The 20917-nt window shown below is 36.9% G+C and overlaps 3 protein-coding genes across 4 annotated transcripts; 2 read left to right on the top strand and 1 right to left on the bottom strand.

Moving 5' to 3' along the window:
• Positions 1-1490: 1490 nt before the first annotated feature.
• LOC113294654 lies at positions 1491-3839 on the top strand. Its single transcript, XM_026543039.1, has 3 exons — positions 1491-2628; positions 2731-2820; positions 3058-3839. Exons 1-3 carry the CDS (start codon positions 1491-1493, stop codon positions 3837-3839), a joined length of 2010 nt encoding a protein of 669 aa, XP_026398824.1.
• Positions 3840-6066: 2227 nt separating this feature from the next.
• LOC113297369 (3-hydroxyisobutyryl-CoA hydrolase 1-like) lies at positions 6067-10883 on the top strand. Its single transcript, XM_026545812.1, has 13 exons — positions 6067-6358; positions 6516-6665; positions 6918-6981; positions 7257-7321; positions 7420-7503; positions 8006-8090; positions 8254-8339; positions 8925-9046; positions 9364-9424; positions 9611-9706; positions 10108-10209; positions 10296-10337; positions 10455-10883. Exons 1-13 carry the CDS (start codon positions 6320-6322, stop codon positions 10590-10592), a joined length of 1134 nt encoding a protein of 377 aa, XP_026401597.1. The 5' UTR covers positions 6067-6319; the 3' UTR covers positions 10593-10883.
• Positions 10884-11987: 1104 nt separating this feature from the next.
• LOC113297370 (protein LSD1) lies at positions 11988-14735 on the bottom strand. 2 transcript variants are annotated; one of them, XM_026545814.1, is made up of 6 exons: positions 14473-14735; positions 13939-14099; positions 13597-13710; positions 13207-13320; positions 12915-13024; positions 11988-12354 (listed from the first exon to the last, which is right to left on the bottom strand). In XM_026545814.1, exons 2-6 carry the CDS (start codon positions 13997-13999, stop codon positions 12316-12318), a joined length of 438 nt encoding a protein of 145 aa, XP_026401599.1. In that variant the 5' UTR covers positions 14000-14099; positions 14473-14735; the 3' UTR covers positions 11988-12315. The 2 variants fall into 2 exon arrangements, with proteins under 2 accessions (XP_026401599.1, XP_026401600.1); XM_026545815.1 differs by lacking the exon at positions 14473-14735 and adding an exon at positions 14333-14451.
• Positions 14736-20917: the final 6182 nt, after the last annotated feature.

The raw sequence follows: 20917 nt of genomic DNA, 5'->3' as shown, positions 1-20917 counted from the left end.
AGCCCATTATGGGATTTTCAGTGTTAAATCTGCTTATAGAGTCATCATTTCTGATTTGTATGGGAATGAACAACCTGATTTTCCATGGAAGAATCTTTGGAAGCTTGATCTTCCACAAAAAATTAAACATTTTCTGTGAAAATGTGTAAATGACTGTCTTCCTGTTAGACATAAACTTGCTAGTATGTGGTGGATATAGACAATAAGTGTCCACTTTGTGGAGATGAAATTGAAAGTTCGTATCATTTGTTAGTTGATTGTCAGGTAACAAAAAACTTGTTATGTGCTATTAATCCTAACTTTGCAGGTGTTGTGGGGAATAGGTCGTTGAAGGAATGGATTGCAGATTGGTTTAATGGACCAACAGCAAATGCAGTGAATCAAATAACTTTATAACTCTTATAAGCTTTGTCTTATGGCATGTCCGAAAACTTAGGTGTGCAGTGATTTTTGATAGTGCAGTGATTCAAATTGATTTTTTTGTTAGGCAAGTTAACAGAGATGTAAATGACTGGAAAAATATTTCAGTCAGAAGAAGAGTAAGTAATTTGTCCAATGGACATGCTCGTACTGTTATACCATGGGCACTTCCAGATAGTAATTTTGTAAAAGTTAATTTTGATGTTTTTTTTATGAAGGAAAACAAAAATATGGATATATGACTAACTATGTTTTCTGATACAGGGGAGTGTAGTGGAGCAGTATCAATACCAGGCATAACACAAGATAAGGAGCAATCAGAGAGGCCTTAGTGGCACTAGAATCAATCAAGTGGGCTAAGGGGGCTGCATTGGAGTGCTTGCACTTGGAAGGAGACTGTCAGAATGTGGTTAATGCAATAAATGGTAGTGTTGGGTCGATTAGATGGATATTAGGAAATACGATATATATATGGTAAGTGTCGTAGTATTGTAGGACTCAAGAATGTGTCTTGAGTCCCAAGTATTTCCGAGACTGTGTTGGGAAGTAGTTATCTTGAGGCCGATAATTAAGGGCTCAAGTTGGTGTATAGGGTTAGCTATCTTGAGACTGATAATTAAGGGCTCAAGTTGGTGTCTAGGGTTAATAACTTGTACACCAAGTATGGTCTTGTATAAATATCTAACGTGATGCATGAATGAAAAACAAGAAAGAGAATTACCCAAATATTAACATGGCATCAAGGGCCAGTTGAGAAACCGAAAGAGAAAAAAAAAAAAAAAACCTAAATCGTAAAGCTATACAAGATGGGTGATGAGATGGAATCATCAACCAAAGGCAAAAGTACAGAGTATGACATGAAAAAGAAGAACCCAATATATCATCTAGGGTCGAGTGATGGCCCAGGAATTATCATCACACCGATTGTTCTAAAAGGCACTAACTATGATGAATGGGCTAGAGCCATAAGAAGATCTTTGATTTACAAGAGGATGTTCGGTTTTGTTGATGGGACTATCACAGAACCTGAAGATTGTGACCAGCTATAAGAATGGATTGCGGTCCAGTCAATGCTTGTTTCTTGGATCATCAACACGTTAGAGCCATCAATCAGATCAAGTTTGGGTGACTATGATAATGCAAACTTGATGTGGACACACTTGAAGAGAAGATTCTGTGTTGTAAGCGGAACAAGGATCTGTCAGCTCAAAGTGTCTCTGAGTGAGTGCAAACAAAAGAATAAGGAAGGTGTAGATGTCTACTTTGGAAGATTAAACAAGATATGGGATGAGTTGGTGATATATGTGAAGGTACCTCAGTGTAAGTGTGGTAAGTGCGCTTGTAATATAGCAAGACAGGTTAGTACGTTAAGAGAAGAGGACTTCCTACATTATTTTTTGATTGGATTAGATTCTGTGTATAGCTCACTGCGTGAGCAGTTGTTGGAAAGAGATCCATTTCCATCAATAGACGTAGCCTACCAGACAATGGTGAATTCGGAGCGTCTGAGGATAGGTGATGTAGTTGTGTCAACGGAAGTACAAGAGAATGTGATGGCTTTCAGGGTTCAGTCTGATCAGCGTCAGTTCAATAATACATATGATCCTGCCAAGTTTTGCAAGCACTGTAGAAGAGAAGGACACTCGGATGAAGGGTGTTTTCAGATCATTGGATACCCAGAATGGTGGGGAGACAGACCTAGAGGCGGAAGAAATGGTAGAGGAGGCAGAACAGGTGGTAGATGCCGAGCTGGTTTTTCCAATGGCAGAGGAGGTAGAGGACAAGGAAATGGCAATCAGGTTAGAGCACACAATCTGAATATATCAGAGAAGACGTATGCATGTGGTGCGTGCTCATCAGATGGCTCAGGTTTGACGGGAGTAACAGCAACACAGCTTCAACAGGTGCTTGAGTTTTTAAATACAAGAAAATCCACGTCTCAGCTCCAAGGTAAGAAAACAGTATGGATTGTAGACACATGGGCTACAAACCATGTCACGTGTAAAAGGGATGACATGATAGATGTGAGAGATATTAAGGCATGTTCAGTTGGTCTCCCAGATGGGAAATATGCACAGTCTGAGAAAATAGGAACCGTTATTCTGCCTGGTGGTTTAAGACTAGACAACGTGCTTTATGTGCCTCAAATAACGTGTAACTTAATTTCAGTCACACAGCTTATTGATGAGTTGGAATGTAGTGTTCAATGTACTAACAACTTATGTCTTATACAGGACCGGTTGACGAGGAAGGTGATTGGAGTGGGTGAACGACAAGGTGGACTATATATTTTCTGTGGTGTGCCTCAAGTTGAAGTAATGGCTGTCAGTGGAAATACGTATGAGCTGTGGCATCGACGAATGGTACATCCATCAGACAAAGTGTTACAAAGGTTACCAGGTGGGAGTAATTTTTTAAAGAAGAATAATGATGCCTGTGATATTTGTCCACGAGCGAAACATCGTAGGAGTAGTTTTGCTAGTAGTATGACTAAATCCAATTGTATTTTTGAGTTGGTTCATATAGATTTATGGGGTCCTTATAAGACTCAGTCATCTTGTGGAGCTAAATATTTTTTGACAATAGTAGATGATTTTTCAAGAGGTGTGTGAATATATTTGATTCAAAATAAAACAGAAGTTTCACAGACATTTCTTAACTTTATTGCTCTTGTGAAACGTCAATTTAGTAAAGAAATCAAAATTGTTAGAAGTGATAATGGAACCGAGTTTAATGCATTGCGTGGATATTTTAGGACTAATGGGATAGTGTTTGAGACATCATGTGTTGGTACGCCTCAACATAATGGGAGAGTTGAGAGAAAACATCAACATATACTGAATGTGGCAAGATCTTTGAGATTTCAAGCCAATTTGCCAATATATTTTTGGGGAGAATGCGCCTTAACTGCTACATATTTAATTAATCGTACACCTACACCTATTCTAAACAATAAAACTCCATATGAAATATTATTTGGAAATCAGCCTCCATATAATCAGTTGAAGGTGTTTGGATGCTTGTGCTATGTACATGATAAAGGTAGTAACGGATATAAGTTTGCGAGTAGAGGAAGAAGATGTGTATTTATTGGCTATCCTTTTGGTAAGAAGGCATGGCAAGTGTATGATTTAGATGCAAGAAGGTTTCTAGTGTCAAGAGATGTGAAGTTTTGTGAATATCAGTTTCCGTACAGGACTGATTTGAAGGGAGAATTGACTAAGACAGTACAACTGGGGTCAGATCCATCGACCGAGAAGGATCAGTCGGATTCTGGAGGTTCTGAGACTGCTGTTGATGATCCAGCTGAGACCGAGTCCACTGCAGACACTGAGACCGATATGCCTAGTGTCTTGACAGGGACTGAGATCATCGATGATTGTGGAAGTGTTGATGTTAATGAAGACGACACACTATAACAACCTGTAGAGGATGTCAATCCTAGCAATGATACTACAGCTGCAGAAGAGTTGGGCAAGGGAAGGCGTCAGAAGATTCCTTCTAGTAGGCTAAAAGGCTTTGTGACACACATCATTCGAGAAAATAGTTCATCTCATCCTCACTCAACACAATCACCATCCTCAGGTACGCCTTATCCTTTGACATATTATGTTAGTTGTGATAGGTTTTCTGCAGTTCATAAGAAATTTCTAGCAGCACTAACAGCTGGGTCTGAGCCTCGCAATTTTAAGGAAGCTATGAAGCATCCAGGGTGGCGGAAAGCCATGGAAGCAGAAATACGAGCACTAGAAGAACAAGGTACGTGGGAATTGCAAGAATTGCCACCGGGGAAGAAAGCACTTGGGAGTAAATGGATTTACACAGAGAAGTATGATGCAAATGGGGAGTTGGTACGGCTAAAAGCAAGATTGGTGATCTTTGGAAATCATCAAGTTTAGGGGTTGGATTACAAAGAGACATTTGCACCAGTCGCAAAGATGACAACCGTACGTACTTTTTTGTCTGTTGCAGCAGTTAAAAACTTGGAAGTACATCAGATGGATGTACATAACGCTTCCCTTCATGGAGACTTGGAGGAAGAAGTGTATATGAAGATACCACCGGGATTTACCAAAGGTAATTCTAATCTGGTATGTAGAATGAAGAAATCATTATATGGTTTGAAACAGGCTCCACGTTGTTGGTTTGCAAAACTATCAACAGCCTTGAAAAATTATGGGTCCCGGCAATCGTATTCAGATTATTCTCTTTTCACTATGATCAAGGGAAAGATGCAGCTTAATGTTTTGGTGTATGTAGATGATTTAATTGTTGCAGGAAATAATCTGAAAGAGATTAATAAATTTAAAACCTACTTGGGACAATGTTTCAAGATGAAAGATTTGGGAAAGTTGAAATATTTTCTGGGTTTGGAGATAGCTCGCAGTAAACAAGGTTTTTATGTATGCCAACGGAAATATGCATTGAATATTATCATGGAAGCGGGTTTATTGGGAGCTAAACCTGCAGAGTTTCCAATGGAGACTAATCATAGACTTGCTTTGGCGACGGGAGAGTTGTTCAAAGACGTGGAGAAATATAGAAGACTAATTGGTAGACTGATTTATTTGTCAGTAACCAGACCTGATCTTACTTATTCGGTTCATACATTGTCACAGTTTATGCAACAGCCGAAAATAGATCACTGGGAAGCAGCACTTCGTGCAGTGAGGTATTTAAAGAAGAATCCTGGGCAAGGAATCCTGTTGCGCTCTGATAGTAGCATGAGTTTAAAAGGCTGGTGTGATTCAGATTGGGCTAGTTGTCCTTTGACTAGACGATCTTTGACAGGATGGTTTGTACTTCTTGGAGATTCGCCGGTGTCATAGAAGACAAAGAAGCAACAAACTGTGTCACGTAGCTCAGCAGAAACAGAATACAGATCAATGGCTGCAGCTACATGTGAATTGAAATGGTTGAAACAATTACTTAGAGATTTGGGAGTTCATCATTCACACGGAATGAGTCTTCTCTGTGATAGTCAGTCTGCACTATATATTGCTCAGAATCCAGTTTTTCATGAACGTACCAAGCATATTGAGGTAGACTGTCATCTTGTCAGGGATGCTATAGTACAGAAAATTCTATCACCTTCCTACACACCTACGGAGGTGCAGTTGGCGGATATCTTCACCAAATCCTTGGGGAAAGCACAGTTTCAAAGACTTTTATCCAAGATGCGCATTTGTGACCTGCATGCTCCGTCTTGAGGGGGGTATTAGGAAATATGATATATATATGGTAAGTGTCGTAGTATTGTAGGACTCAAGAATGTGTCTTGAGTCCCAAGTATTTCCGAGACTGTGTTGGGAAGTAGTTATCTTGAGACCGATAATTAAGGGCTCAAGTTGGTGTATAGGGTTAGCTATCTTGAGACTGATAATTAAGGGCTGAAGTTGGTGTCTAGGGTTAATAACTTGTACACCAAGTATGGTCTTGTATAAATAGCTAACGTGATGCATGAATGAAAAACAAGAAAGAGAATTACCCAATTCTTAACAATGGATAAATAATAGTGCCATCTCTGATTGCAAAGAGATGTTAAAACAATTTCAAAATATGGAAGTGCAATTATGTACCTAATGAGTCAAATGAAGTCGCAAATTTATTTAACAAAAACTGCTAGGACAGTGTCAGAATTGTCTGTTTTTCCCATGTGGCTTGAAACTCTCATTAGAGAGGAACTAGACGTAATCGTTTGATTCCTATCTCAATAAAAAAAAAATCCTATTCAAAGAAAAAAAAACATTTCCTCGAAAAGCTAACTATATCAGTATCTTTCTTCTTTGTTCTCTCTCTTTTTACTTCGGAGGAAAATATACACAGAAAAACGGTGTAAGCAGTATCAGTGAATTTAAAATTGAAAACTGAAGGGTTTGTTTGAACTGCAATCGAGATCATGGTTTCTGCTAATTCCAGTAATGGTGCCACTGATCAGGTACTGTAAATTATCTAGGTTGTTCTTGTTCACCACTTTGGCCTTACCTGAGAAAACATTCCTTTTTGTGTTTTTAGGTTTACTGGTAATGAGTTTTTAGCTCAGTAGAATTCCTGAGATCAAGTGACTAATTAGTTCATATTATTGTAACATACAGGTTTTGGTTGAAGAGAAGTCATCCGTGAGGACTTTAATCCTTAACAGACCCCGTCAATTGAATGCCCTCTCATTTCCAATGATATCTCGATTGCTGGAACTTTTTATTGCGTACGAGGACGATCCAAACGTGAAGTTGGTTATTCTAAAGGTATTCGTTTTCTAAATAACTATCTTGAATTTGACAGAATTGAAACTTTCTAAACAATTTCCCGTCCTTTGAATTGGAATCTAAGTTAAGGCTTCTTAGCTTTGTGATATAGGTATCATTGATAGCGTTTATGATGTTGTACGAGTTTTTACCATGCAAAACGTCTTGTTTTGATATGTAAATGGCATTGTTTCTCTTCTATGTTTCATTTTAATGTTTCTTAAATTCAATTGTGTTACTATATCTCCGCAGGGACAAGGAAGAGCATTTTGCGCTGGTGGCGATGTTGCAGCCGTGGCTAACGACCCCAATATGGGTAACTTTTACTTGTGATGCTTTATGTTGCGTTTTTCTTCTTCTTCTGTGTGATCTTAAATTCGTCTTTGACTTATAAATCTAGTTATTCGCCACCCACAAAGCTCTATCATGTTCATATGTTGATGATATACATGGCCCTTTGTAGTCACACCCTAGTGAAAAATGGATAAAACTTGCAGTTTTATAAAAATGCTAATGTGATGCAATGTCACGCAAATTACATATTTGGTCTAACTTTGTATTGCATTTTTGTTCCTGGTCATTGGGAATTAGGTGCAACTTTTTTCTGGAAAGAGTATACCTTAAACTACATGATGGCAACCTACAAAAAAATCCAGGTAACTAAGTTCAAACTTATTTTATAAATGTGCCATTTCATGTGATCTTGCTGTTATTTGTCCATCTCTATTGTTACTCATGCATAAACTTTGTGAAGGTTTCAATTCTTGATGGAATTGTGATGGGAGGTGGAGCTGGGGCTTCAGTCCATGGTAGATTCCGTGTTGCAACAGAGAACTCGGTAAATGTTCATCCATTATGCTTCATGGCTTTCACTCAGGATTATAATAAAATCAAAAGTAGGGAATGATGAAAAGTAGTTAGCTAAGAGAATTTTCCTTCTGAAGGAATTTCATAACCAAACAACAGTTACTGCTTTTTAAATGTCATGGGAAGTGGAAAGTTCCTTGACTACCCAAGTTTGGATTTAAGTATGCGGTGAGTTATTTAAGTTTGTGCAGGCTGGACCTACTTATGATCAAGTATATAATAACATGGTATAAGTCATAAGTTTGTTTTTTTTGTGAGCGTATCATCAGAACTCAGTAGATCCTCATTTATTTTGGTTTATCTTATCTAACCATATGAAATTTTCCGAATTCCGTACTGATTTGGGTTATATGAATTCTTAGCTGGCATACTGATGCTACTAATATCTGTTTGTGATTAGCAGTTATTGAATTTTCTTAAAGACTAGCATGTTAAGAGGTGGTTATTGTTCGTTACTTTTTGATTTCTTGCAGATGTTTGCGATGCCAGAAACAGCACTAGGACTGTTCCCAGATGTTGGAGCTTCTTTTTATCTATCCCGACTCCCGGGATTCTTTGGTAATGCTAATTCTTAACCTTTCCACAAAAAAACCCTACTAATAAAAACAGGCAACTATTCTAATTTTCAGTTTCCCCCTCTGGTACTCTAATATATCATTATCTTAGCAGGATCTGATTTCAGTCTTCTTCTAACTATCAATCATTTTGTATCTCTTCCCAGGAGAATATGCTGGTCTGACAGGTGCAAGGTTGGATGGCTCTGAAATGCTTGCATGTGGCCTTGCAACTCACTATGTTCCTTCCGTGGTAATATGCATAGATTTATTGGTTGGTGAAAACTAAAACTGGACCATAGCATAGATTTATGGAGTACAAAAAAAAAAAATTCGGTCGTGCCTTAACCAGACAATTAGCTTCTCAATGTTCCATGACTTCACTAATGTGGGCTAGACACAGATACTGAGTTAGTTCCTTTCGTAAGAGAGCGAGCTAGGTTACGGGACACCAACACCTTACATCAGAAACAATAAACAACAATGTGGACACATTTAACAAGAATACAAAGAATTACTGTGGTTCGGCGATGTGTCGCACAACTTTAGAGTTTCTCCACACTTCTCAGAATTCACGCGATATTAGAACCAAGGGTTAAGACTCCTATTTACAGGTTTAGATACTTACTAGAATCTGCCTATAAATAGAAGTCCTAATTAGGAACCAACATAACTAGAAATAAGATTCCTAATATAACTAGAGTTGGTTTCGTAACTTTTGTTTCCTAAAATCGAGCCAACAGTTGACACCGTAGCCAAGTAAAGATGTCTTGCATAACTACTCAGTTGTCTACAGATGCACGAATGCATTCATAACTTGTTTCCCATCAGTGAACAGAGGTTGAGTTCACTAGAAGATGCACTATGTAAGGCGAACTCAGCTGATCAAGCAATTGTTTCCGCCATCATTGATGAGTTCTCAGAGAAACCTACTTTGAAGGAGAAGAGCGCTTATCTGAGGTAAATCAGTGTATTGTTTAGCATGTAAACACACACTGTTTATAAGCTGTATATTTGGTAGTACAGCGAACAGACAAACATTATAGACCTAAAGATTTTGCTTACCCAAGTTATTCAGTTACTACTACGTTTATGTAGAGTGTGATCTGTCCACAGTGTAGTCAGCATGTTAAAAGATATATGTTAGAAACCTGTATTCTGTGTTTTCATGTATTTGTTCTCTCATGCATGCCGCTCCATCCAATGACATCATTGTGTGGGAACTAGGAAGTCCCCTACAGTTTCTGTAAACTCATGTCTTTGATTTCTGATGGCAGACTAGACATCATCAATAGGTGCTTTTCGAGAAGGACAGTCGAAGAAATTCTATCTGCTCTCGTAAGTTAAAGAAATTGATTGGTTATTTGTATTTTAAGTTATCTCATCAGCTATATTATTTTGAATTTTCTATAACCTTTTGAGTTTCTCTATCTGTCACTGTACAGTAGTCTTGTGATCTTGACATCTTAACCATTGGTAAAGGTATGGTTTACAGTTCAGTGTATCTTTTGTTTACTATTGTAGGAAAGAGAAACCTTAAGCGGTGAAGATTGGATTTTTACAGCTATTCAATCGCTGAAGAAGGCATCACCTACGAGCCTTAAAATTTCTCTTAAAGCGGTATGAATTTAGTAATTCCCCTTCTCTTGTATATCCTCTTAAAGAATGTGCTCAAACTTACAATTTTTTTTTCATCATCAAACAAGTATCTAAGTAAGTATTCAAAGTAGCCCAAATAGTTTTTTTTCTAGGACTCATTAGAGGACAACTATTCCTAGTGGATAAGGTTACTCCTACAATCTACCGAAAGAAGATTGATGGTAGGTGTGAAGATTGAAAGAGTTGATGGGTGATGCCTAACCGGTAGTTTTCAGTTGGTTAGGCACTGGAATTATAAACACAATCCAGTATATGTATTTATCTTTACCATCTTCCTCATCATCAAGGAAAAGATAATCTAATTAGTGGGTAATGCATAATGCGCATCCAGTTTACTGGTGGTAGTTAAATTGTGATTTCAGATCAGAGAAGGGAGGCTACAAGGTGTTGGTCAATGTCTCATCCAAGAATACAGAATGTGCTGCCATGTATTGCGGAAAGAAGTCAGCAAGGATTTCTTTGAGGTTTGTAGGATTTTGAATAGACATTGCATCATTTTTTTGTCTAGTTCCTTCTCTGAAAAATATTCTAAAAGCAAACTTCAATACAGGGTTGCAGAGCTATCCTGATCGATAAAGATAGAAATCCAAAGGTTGAATAATGCTTTTGACTCTCCCTTTTCCTCCTTTTCTGTAATTTTTTTAAAACTTCCTGCTAAAAGGACGTGATGGCGGTTTCTTAATAAATATATTTTTTTGATTTCGTTCAGTGGGAGCCTTCTAGGTTAGAGCTTGTTAGTGACGAAATGGTCAACCGATATTTTTCGAAGGTCGATGATAAGGACTGGGAAGATTTAGTGTTACCAATTAGGGATAACTTGCCTGCGGCTGCATTTGCCAAGCTCTGAGGAGGCAATGCCTTTGGGGTGAAACATCAGCTTCCAGACTAGAGTACTCGTATAATTTCATGCTAAAAGTTGAACTTGTTATATAAAATAAGGTTCTTTCATATAGCACGCATCAATAACCAGATAAATGTAGAAAAAATACATCCAAGGAATTAGGATGTATAACTCTTTATCTTGCAGTGTCTGAAAATATATATTCAGACAAATACATGATGAATGTATGAGGAATCCACGATGGCGCGATCCATTCTATGAATTTCTGGTATTCTGTGGATGTCATCTTCTTTTTCACCGTTCTTTTTTCATTGTTTCTTTTGATTGATTTAACTGCAACTTCTCCCTTCTTCAAGTATAGGCCATCAAATTATTTATCAGAGTTTAATATACCTTGCATGTGATGAAAATCTAACACGAAAGTATTTTCTGTTTATATATTGAATTGGTAATGATTCCCGAGTGTAGTTTATATCGATACATGTTAAGCTACAGTTTTGTTTTAGGGTTCATGAAGAGCTACCAACTTCTCTTCGGGGTCTACAGTTGCAGCTCACAATATTGCATATATGGATTCATCCGAATAGTCGAGTACTGAGCATTCCTAACATCCGCTACTGGAATGTTGGTGAAACTTTCACAACCCCCTCCCCTGATGCATAGGGTCAGAGGTGGGTACACATTAAGGCATGCTGAGATCATAAAATGGGGTTTCAATCCAATTCCCAAACAAGATGTTGTTAGTCTACTTCTGTATCCATATCATCAAACTCCTAGACTAATAAGTCACAAGATGTAGTTGGTGAGTGATACGTATGTATGTCTATGAAGGCATGAGACTACGCAGTCTTATTTGAATTCTTTGCAAAGTCCAAGTGTGGAAATTTCTGTTCTTAATTATCTTGAAGATCACAAGAAATATGTTGTATGATTTTCTTTATGGGTCAAGTTGTGTTTTTCTAGTTATCTTCAAGAATTGATATGTTTGTCTAGTTTCAGATCAATCAGTTAGGAGAGAGCTCAAAATATCTGCAAGGAAACATGTGGTGGGAATTCATGACAGACAAAAGCTAAAAAGAAAGGTTAGTCTGCTATCACTGTCATTGATATTAACCATATACATTATTTGAGTTAAAATCATTCAACTTTAATATAGATATACTGAACTTCTAAACATTTCACTTTTCATGGATTTTATTCTTATCATCATAGTTCCAGTAGTCCATTCTGACTTGTAAATATGATGAAATGACCGTGATGTAGTAACCTCAATCAATGAATCATCCACTCTAGCTCACCGGTCATCCTCATCCATCTATAGAGCTATTTTACCTATGCTTCAAATTCTCAATTTAACCCTGTCCAAGATATGCATATTTATAGATGGTTTTATTCACGGGATTGAGACGAAAGAGAAACTTATACATATTACTGAGGACTGGCTGATACTGATATCCATTACATTGCGTACAAACTCCCGAAAGGAAAACAAGTGTTTCCTTATTTGGAACATTAATCACTTACAACATGTAAAACTTTTGTTACAGAATACAGTTCATGCAGCAAATTGTTGGAAAACTGCTTATTCAATAGAAAAAAGGCTAGACAGAGAGAAAAGAAGAAAAACTCTATACATTGAACTTTGAGAGCGTTCTACAACCTGTGTAGGAATAAGGATTTGACTCATAGCCGTGAAAAGTCGCCGAAATTTTATTTTCATTAGGGGAACTCAAGTACTGAACTTGTGTTCAATTGTGCTTGGTGAAGCCTGCAATATTCATTAAAAACAAACATCAAATAGGTATAAAAGAGTGAAAGAAACAAAAGAAGATGTGGTTGCCTCAATTAGTAACCGGCAAAACATTATCCGTTATCCGTTTAAAGACTCTACGTCACCGTAGCATCCATCAGTCTAACCTAAGACTCTACTCTACGTCATATCTCAAAATAAGGTGGCTTCATTACCTTGAACAAACAGGACCTCCTGTTTCATTACATTATCAAGAAAGTCTTATCCTAATTATATGAATGATCGGTTTAAGGGGAAAAGCTTCACCTTTAATATAGGAACAAATAATATGAGAAAACTTTTTGATTGCTTGCCAAAAAGATGTGACCCTTGTCTATCTTGCTTGAGATTAACAATCTAGATGGAAAATCAACACGATGGTAGTATGATATCGTTTTACACAATTATGCTAAGATTGGGACCTAAATTTCTTATGGCAGTAAGAAGAAAAAAGGTTGAGATGTAAAGTTTCTAACAAGTACAAGTAGGATCATGCAAACACACGATGGACAGAGTTAAAATGGAAGGATAGTACTGACCCCAACTGATGTCACAAAATTGCAAACTGCACACTTAACAGAACGTGCTCCGTATTGATACATTAACAACATCCGACAGTTCCCACAATTAACATGTGCTACCTGATTTGCTGCCACAAATGTTAAAATGAGCACTCAGAATACTACATTTATTTGCTTTCACTTGAGGCCAACAAAGGAAACTATAACTTCAAATTCATTTGTTTTCCATTTTCCCTGAATTCTGGTATAGAGTGCAAGAAACACAATAGAAATCTCCGCAGCAACAGAAGAGTGTAATCAAATTTAGTACCTTCCATAGCCAGATTAACCGTGTGGCAACAAGAACACTGAACGCTTGTTGCTCCACGAATGTACATCAATAAGGTGTGACAACCTGCACAAACTAGTTGAGCCATTTCCGTACCTACAAAGGATTCAACAAGTCAGAACAAGGACATTACTTATGATACTCATTGACATTTCAAGGGGATAAAACTAAAAGAACAGTGTGAATAATTTTGTAAAGATTACATCCTGCTAATTACATCATTCTTCTTTTTCTTTCCTTTTGAGGGAATACGAAAATGGATGGGGGGAATGCCCTCCACTGAACTCCATAGGTGACCATATTGTTTCACATATGGTGTGATGAAATCTAGCACAAATGCTATAAGCAAAATAGAAGAAGAAAAAATGATACCGGGAGGGGGTACAGGAGTCACTGCATTGCAAACAGCACAACAAACTGATGTGGCTCCAACAGGATACAGTAGAAGGTTTCGACATCCAGAACAAACAAGTTGGCTTTGCGCACCTGAAGAGCAATGTCATATTGATAATCATGTCAAGTCATCAAGCAATGTCATATTGATAATCATGTCAAGTCATCAGCAACCCATCAACATTTTTTACAATTGAACTGGTACAAGTTTGATTACGTAAAAACACACCAATAAGTAAAGAATACCAAGATAGGAAACTATCTAAGTACTCGGATAAACAGTGCAAGTTTTAATACTTTCAGGGTGAAGAGAGTGGATACCATTAGGCGGTACTGTGAATGGTGCCGGAGGAGTTGGGTAGGGTGCAAGAGGAACCGGCATTGCTTATTTAGAATCGTTTCCTTCCTCCTCCTGCAAGCAATTCTAAGTTTGCAGCTTCAAGCAGAGTAAAACAGAACACTGATTCCCATTTTCATCAATTCTACACAGTACAGAGAAGAATAACAAATTCAGCATTTAAAATAAGAATGAAACAATAGAGTAATTCAATCAACTAAGATAGAATCGAGCAAAAGCCAAAGATCCACAAAAGCTATAAGATATATGGAGTGCATCGATTGAGCATTCAAACTTTTTAATAGCCATTACAGATTTTCCATCAACTAGTACAAAAATCTATTAAAAAAAAGGTGCGAATGAAATTAAGCTACTCACGTACTGACAACACAAATCTTAATGACAGGTAGACGAAAGTCCAATAAAACCTCAATTGCACAACATCCTCAAAGAATTTCCACAAACAAGATACAATTGAAAACACGGTGTATTGAAAGATATGAAGTTTTAGCAAATACCAATTCACAGTTATCCATCAAAAATCCCAAAATGATTGAGTTTCAAAAGTCCTTTAGCCCAAACCAGTAGACCACCATTTTTAAAGGAGCAAAAACTGAGTTGTTAAAGTGGGGCAAACACAAGACAGACACACACACACAGAAAACCTTTGCAGGTTTTCAGATGAAGTAGGGAGTGAAGATAAAGAAAGTAATTGACAAAAATTGTGTTAGATTAGACTTTTTTTTCTTTTTACTCCCTTTGTTCTCTCCGGGTTTTTTCAATCCTTGGCATTAGTACTTATTTATACTAGTAAGGAAATTGAAATGTTCTCATAGTGGGGCAAAGGAGACATCCTTGCAGGTTGTGGATGAAAAGGAGAGAGAAAAGAGAAAGGTTAAGGTGTAATAGATGGACCAATGTGGTGTTAGAATAGACTTCTTTCTCCTTTGTCCATAGAATTTACTATTTTAGAGAGAGACTCTGGGATGAGTTGTTTTTACTACCATTTAATGTTAGCTTGGATAGAGATATATCGTTGAGAATAGTTTCTTGGAAAGATCCTAATGTTAAAAAGTCTTGAACGATCCTATCTAATATGACCACATCTACTCAACAAGTTACCTTGTTTAAGTTCCACATGTTAGATCCTGCGAGGCTGCACGTAAGAAAGCGTGTTACCGATGTTTCGATATGTATCGAAAAAAAATATATATAGCATTCACGTATCAACAACTCTAGTTTGAACTTTTGAGTATACTTTATCAATTTGGGAAGAGAACAACATGAAAGCCGATGCATGGAACATTATTATCAACAAGGGAATAAACCAAAAGAAGCGCTTACAACGTCATTGGAAATAAATATATCTTTGAGATACTGATTTCAAGATAAAATAGAAAAGCCAGGTCAAGCAATTTCATCGTCTTGGTAGAAACGGTTATTGATCAGTTGGGTGGAATTTGAGCAAGCACTACGAAGACATATTTCTCTTAAATTTAGCCACATTATAGCTAACGCCAACTATTACGATCTCTTATTTCTCTCAAATCTAGTAGATAGCCAAGCCTTAGCTACCAGGTGTTGCAGAGGTATAACTACCCATAACTAAGACTTGGCTAACGAAATCTAAGTAATTGACTGTCCGTGAAGTAGCTTTTTGGGTTCACCATCGGCCTTTATATCCACTCGGACTACAATGTGAACTGACCATATACTCGAAGTATGTGGACCATTTTTTTTTCTTTTGACACGCTGTGTTTCTAACAACCAAATTTTTCAATACGATTTTGGTAAAATAAATTTAAACTAATATAATTTTATGTACGAAAATATCTCATGCTAGTGAAATTAAAACCGACCAAGTTTATTCACTTTCCTCTTATTCTCACACAATATAATTTATTTTTAGGTTAAATCTTGGGAAGGACAACAACCTGCAATTACATTGGAGATAAAAGAAAAGCTACATATATAAATTCATTCTTTTGCTTAGTTTGGACCATATTTGGTCCTATCTTTGAGTTTGAGTTCTACAAATCATTAAAATGATGTGATTGTTATATATTCACGATCATATGTGTAGGATCGAGTAAGAGAGAGGAGAGCACACACGAAAGCAAATAAACGATTACATTGATAATCAGTTTGGTGTACAATTCTTCATGACTCAATAGCCTACTTATAGTTTCACAAACTTGACAATCACTCAAAGTACTTTCCTAATAAAATCAAACTCTAAATAAAGCACACTTCTAGAAACACAAAGAAACTCTAAACATAGGAAAACTCTAAATACAGCAACCGACACAACTTGCTTCTCAAGTTAGCTCCAACTTCCAAATATTGCACAGTGTGTCAACAACGTATGTTGATCCAACTTGACTGCGTCAACTGCAGCAGTTGATCCATTTGGACTGGATTAACATCATATGTTGATCCACGAACCAAATCACCATATCTTGGTTTAACTTCCAACATCCTCCCTTAAACCAAGATATCATTCAACGAGAATTCTGTAACCATCTTCTTCCATTGATCGACGTTTGCACGTCCTTGTCTTTTCTCATTTTCTATTCCTAAACGTTAACACGTTCTTGTCTTTTCTCATTCCAGAATTCCGTCATCATTAACAAACTCAATTCACAAACCACAAAACAAACTTCTTCTTTTTGCTTAACAACAATCATCAAACTTATTTTCACGTTCTTCTTTATCGCAGCGGAACACCAACGTTAACAAGCTAGAAACACCTTGTTGTGCTTTATTCAACTTGCTAATCCAAACACAAAACCAAATTCTTTAACTCATCACCGAGCATTGTAGCTCACCTTCAACTTTCTTCACTGAGCATTGTAGCTCAAAACTCATCTCTTGTTTACCCACTTCACTCGCAGGATTTCCACTCCACTCTTCAAATTCCACGCTGGAATTGCTTCACTTCTATAGCCAAATCCCCACACTGGGATTGCTTCACTTCACACGATCACACCCTTGTGACGTCTCTTCTCTTCAATCTCTCATCACCACCTGGTGATTACTTCTCTTTCTTCACAACCTTGTTGTTGTTTCTTCTTTTCTTCTTTGTTTCTTTGTTCCAGTCACGCTATTGTTACGAAACCTTCACACTTCTTTTCTTTTCAAGATTCTCTCATAATCTTTCTCTTGTTACGCTTCTTCCACAAGCAATAACTAACACAAAGTCTGCCACACTTTGTAAGATTTCCAATTTTCTGCCACAAACTCTTCAATCACCATGTTTGAGCTTAAACTCCAACATGACACCATCCTCCCTTAAGCTCAAACATAACCAGCCAACATTCCTTGTCATTCTAAGTCACTGAATTCGATCAACTTAATCAAATTGTACCAGTCCTGACTGCAATACCAGCTTTGACCTCCATCAAACTGTACCAATCCTCCTGACTGCAATATCATCTTTGATCCTCTATCAAACTGTACCAATCCTCTGACTGCAGTACCAAATTTGATCCTATTGTGTCTATTTCAAATCCATGACTTAACCCTTCGAATCAACCTCTCACCCAAAGCTTCTTCACCTTCTAAAATCAACCAATGCTCTGCCACAACAAACCTTGTTCTTTGCAAACTACCTTTCACAACTTTTCGTTACGCCTCTGCCACCAAACTATCACACTGCTGTCAAATCCTTATGTTACACCTCCTGTCACAATCTGTGACACTTTCTTCTGTTACGCTTCTGTAACAATTCTTTAGTAACACTTCTGTTGATAACTGTGACATCATTTTGTCACACTTGTCAATGTTCCAGTTTCTGTCACACATCTATCATAAACTGTGATGTATTCCCCATCACAAACCAAACAAACACCTTCACCACGCTTTTTTTTTTTTGTTTTTTTTTACGAATCCAAATCTCATGTCACGTACTGTGACCTCCACTTCTGTAATATTCACGAGCAGCTAATCATCATGAGTAGCAGTGGCTATCAAGACCCCCCTGTATCATGGCATCATCTCCTTCTTAGCTTCAAAGTGAACATCATCTTCGTCTTCACATGATAATGGCAACAACCTCCATGATGAGTTCCAGACTCTCTGCATCTTCATCTTTGTTCTTTCCACAGTCACCAATCATCATCATAACCCCATCGTTTCTCCCAACAGCTCCCTGAACTTCGAACACAACAACAAATTTTCTTCCTTCTTTTCTCGACAAACAGCTAAACAAATCCCTTTTATAGCTAGCTCTCCATTCTTGTAAAAACGGTTTCTAAAACAAACCAATATCTCGTAACACATCCAATATTCATAATCTTCTCCGTTCTTCCAAATCACAGCAGAACTTCATGTATTCAGCTGACGGCAAATAAATTTTCCTTAAATCCTCTACGAATTCTCACCATTTGAAATATTTGTTGGTGTTAAACTTTGACAGCCAACTAGCTTTCTTAGGCTTTCTCACAACATCTAGCTTCTCATTAATTACCAAACAGCAGCAGCATCGATCATGTCTCCGTTACCGGTGTCCATCATCAATCTCTTTATATCACACAGTAGCAACAGTTCTTCTTCACGGAGCAGCAACAAACTTTTTTTTTTAACTCTGGAACCTAGTGATGACACACCAACACAGTTTGGCAAGCCTTCACAGAAGCACAGCAACACGGTTTAACAACCCAGAAACCCGTTAACGACGGAAGCTACAAGCTCTTTCTCAGCTGATTTTTAGATCATCTTGAAACCCTAATACTTGGCAACGTCACACCATTAATGGCTGCAATCTCATGTTTAATACAGAACATTCAATCACACAATCAGAAGCATTTCATTCCTTTATTCTTCTCGACCGAGACAAACTTTTGATCTGCAACACAAAAACTACGAACTACACCTTCTTCAAAATCAAAAACAATTTTTATGATCACCAGAACTTTGCATAACCAACTTCTCTACCAGAACACAAACGAAAAACTTCTTTCAACTTTCTCGAACTCTATCTCCTCTCCTCCCTCTTCCTCTCACCTTGCTCTGATATCAAATATAGGATCGAGCAAGAGAGAGGAGAGCACACGCGGAAGCAAATAAATGATTACATTGATAATCAGTTTGGTGTACAATTCTTCATGGCTCAATAACCTACTTATAGTCTCACAAACTTGACAATCACTCAAAGTACTTTCCTAATAAAATCAAACTCTAAATAAAGCACACTTCTAGAAACACAAAGAAACTCTAAACATAATAAAACTCTAAATACAGCAACCGACACAACTTGCTTCTCAAGTTAGCTCCAACTTCCAAATATTGCACAGTGTGTCAACAACGTATGTTGATCCAACTTGACTGTGTCAACTGCAGCAGTTGATCCACTTGGACTGGATTAACATCATATGTTGATCCACGAACCAAATCACCATATCTTGGTTTAACTTCCAACAATATGGTTTTGTAACGAAAAATTTAATTGATTTGAAGTTTAATATTGTCTTTGCTTGGTGTTACTAGAAATTTACAAGATTTGAAAACAGAAAAAACCTCAGTTTTATTTTTTCATTTTGAAAATTGAACCAGAAATAAAAAAATAATTAAATGAACTTATTTTATGGGAAATATGCATGGAAACAAGGTCGATGAAGTGTGAGTTGGGTATCAGGTTTCTTGTTATATAATTGCAAATAAGCTTACAGGCTGAGTTATGCTTTTTCTCTATCATCATATTTTTTAGTCAAAGTTCTAGACTAATGACATTGTCTTTGCTTGTGGTTGAACACGTATCAGTAGTAAAGCATAAGCAGTGGAAAACCTTAATAATCTAAAAACTTAACTGATTTGAAAACAAGGAAATTTCATGGTTTTTTTCTCTAGTTTATAAATTGAACCAACATTGACATTTTTATACGCATACGAGGATTCCTGATGAACTGGAAGTTGGGTATCAAGTTTCTAACTAATAATTGCAAATAATCCTACAGGCCACAGCTATATTTTTTCTCTTCTCATCGTATTTCTTTTAGTCAAAGTTCTCGATCAACGATATTGTTTTTCCTTGTGGGTGAACAAGCATCAATACTAAACCGCAAGCAGTGGAAGGATTTAATAAAAGACATTTTGATACACAAAACTTTATTAATTGGAATTCATTTTATTAAAACCGCTTTGAAAATTTTGGTTATTAAAGACACGATTGTGTTAAAACGAAAAGCATATATTTTATTAGCCGGAGTGCTCTATATTTTTGTTTTTCGGTGGCAGACCTTTAAATGGCGAGGGTACTGAGTATACCAGAATATTTTCGCTATTAACCTATACAAACGTATCTTATATAATCTTACAGAAACAATAACTCCCAAAAGATTATATCAACAAGGTGTAGCTTGGTATATAGTCAGAGTTTGAAACCAAATTACTTTGGGATCTTTACCAAATGGATTAACGTAAAAATGTAGTTACTTAATGATAACTATAATTATAATTATAATGCAAAAAATAAAGTAATGGCACGACACACAAGATTTTGTTAACGAGAAAAACTGTCTGGAAGAAAAACCCTGGGGAATTAATCTAGTTTGGATACTCTCAGAAGTAAGTCGCTATACACATTGGTCACCGCAAGTTCGTATAGTTGAGACCAATTAAACAGTCATTCATTACTCAGTTCCCTTAGTATCCTTGTGACTATAACCAATCTAGTCTACGCACATGAATCCAAGAAAGAGTCCACTATCTTGAGTTGTTTCTCCACTGTGAAGACTGCTGCTTTCGACTCTTTTGGATTGTAACCGAGACAACAAAGGACTAAATCTGTTTCAGTAACCAACTCACTTATCGATCTCCCAAATCAATCTTTATATCATAGATAAAGTAGAATGAAGGATCTTCCATTTAAATAATATAAACTTCTTTGGTCAAAGATCAAATCAAAATAAATATTATCGAAATAATCAATCTCAGTAAATAAGTTCTATCCAAGCAACTTTGTAA

This window comes from Papaver somniferum, chromosome 7 (genome assembly GCF_003573695.1).
Source record: "Papaver somniferum cultivar HN1 chromosome 7, ASM357369v1, whole genome shotgun sequence".
NCBI classification, from domain to species: Eukaryota; Viridiplantae; Streptophyta; class Magnoliopsida; order Ranunculales; family Papaveraceae; genus Papaver; species Papaver somniferum.
The sequence above is the reverse complement of the archived record's forward strand: the minus strand, read 5'-3'. Positions and strand labels throughout refer to the sequence as shown.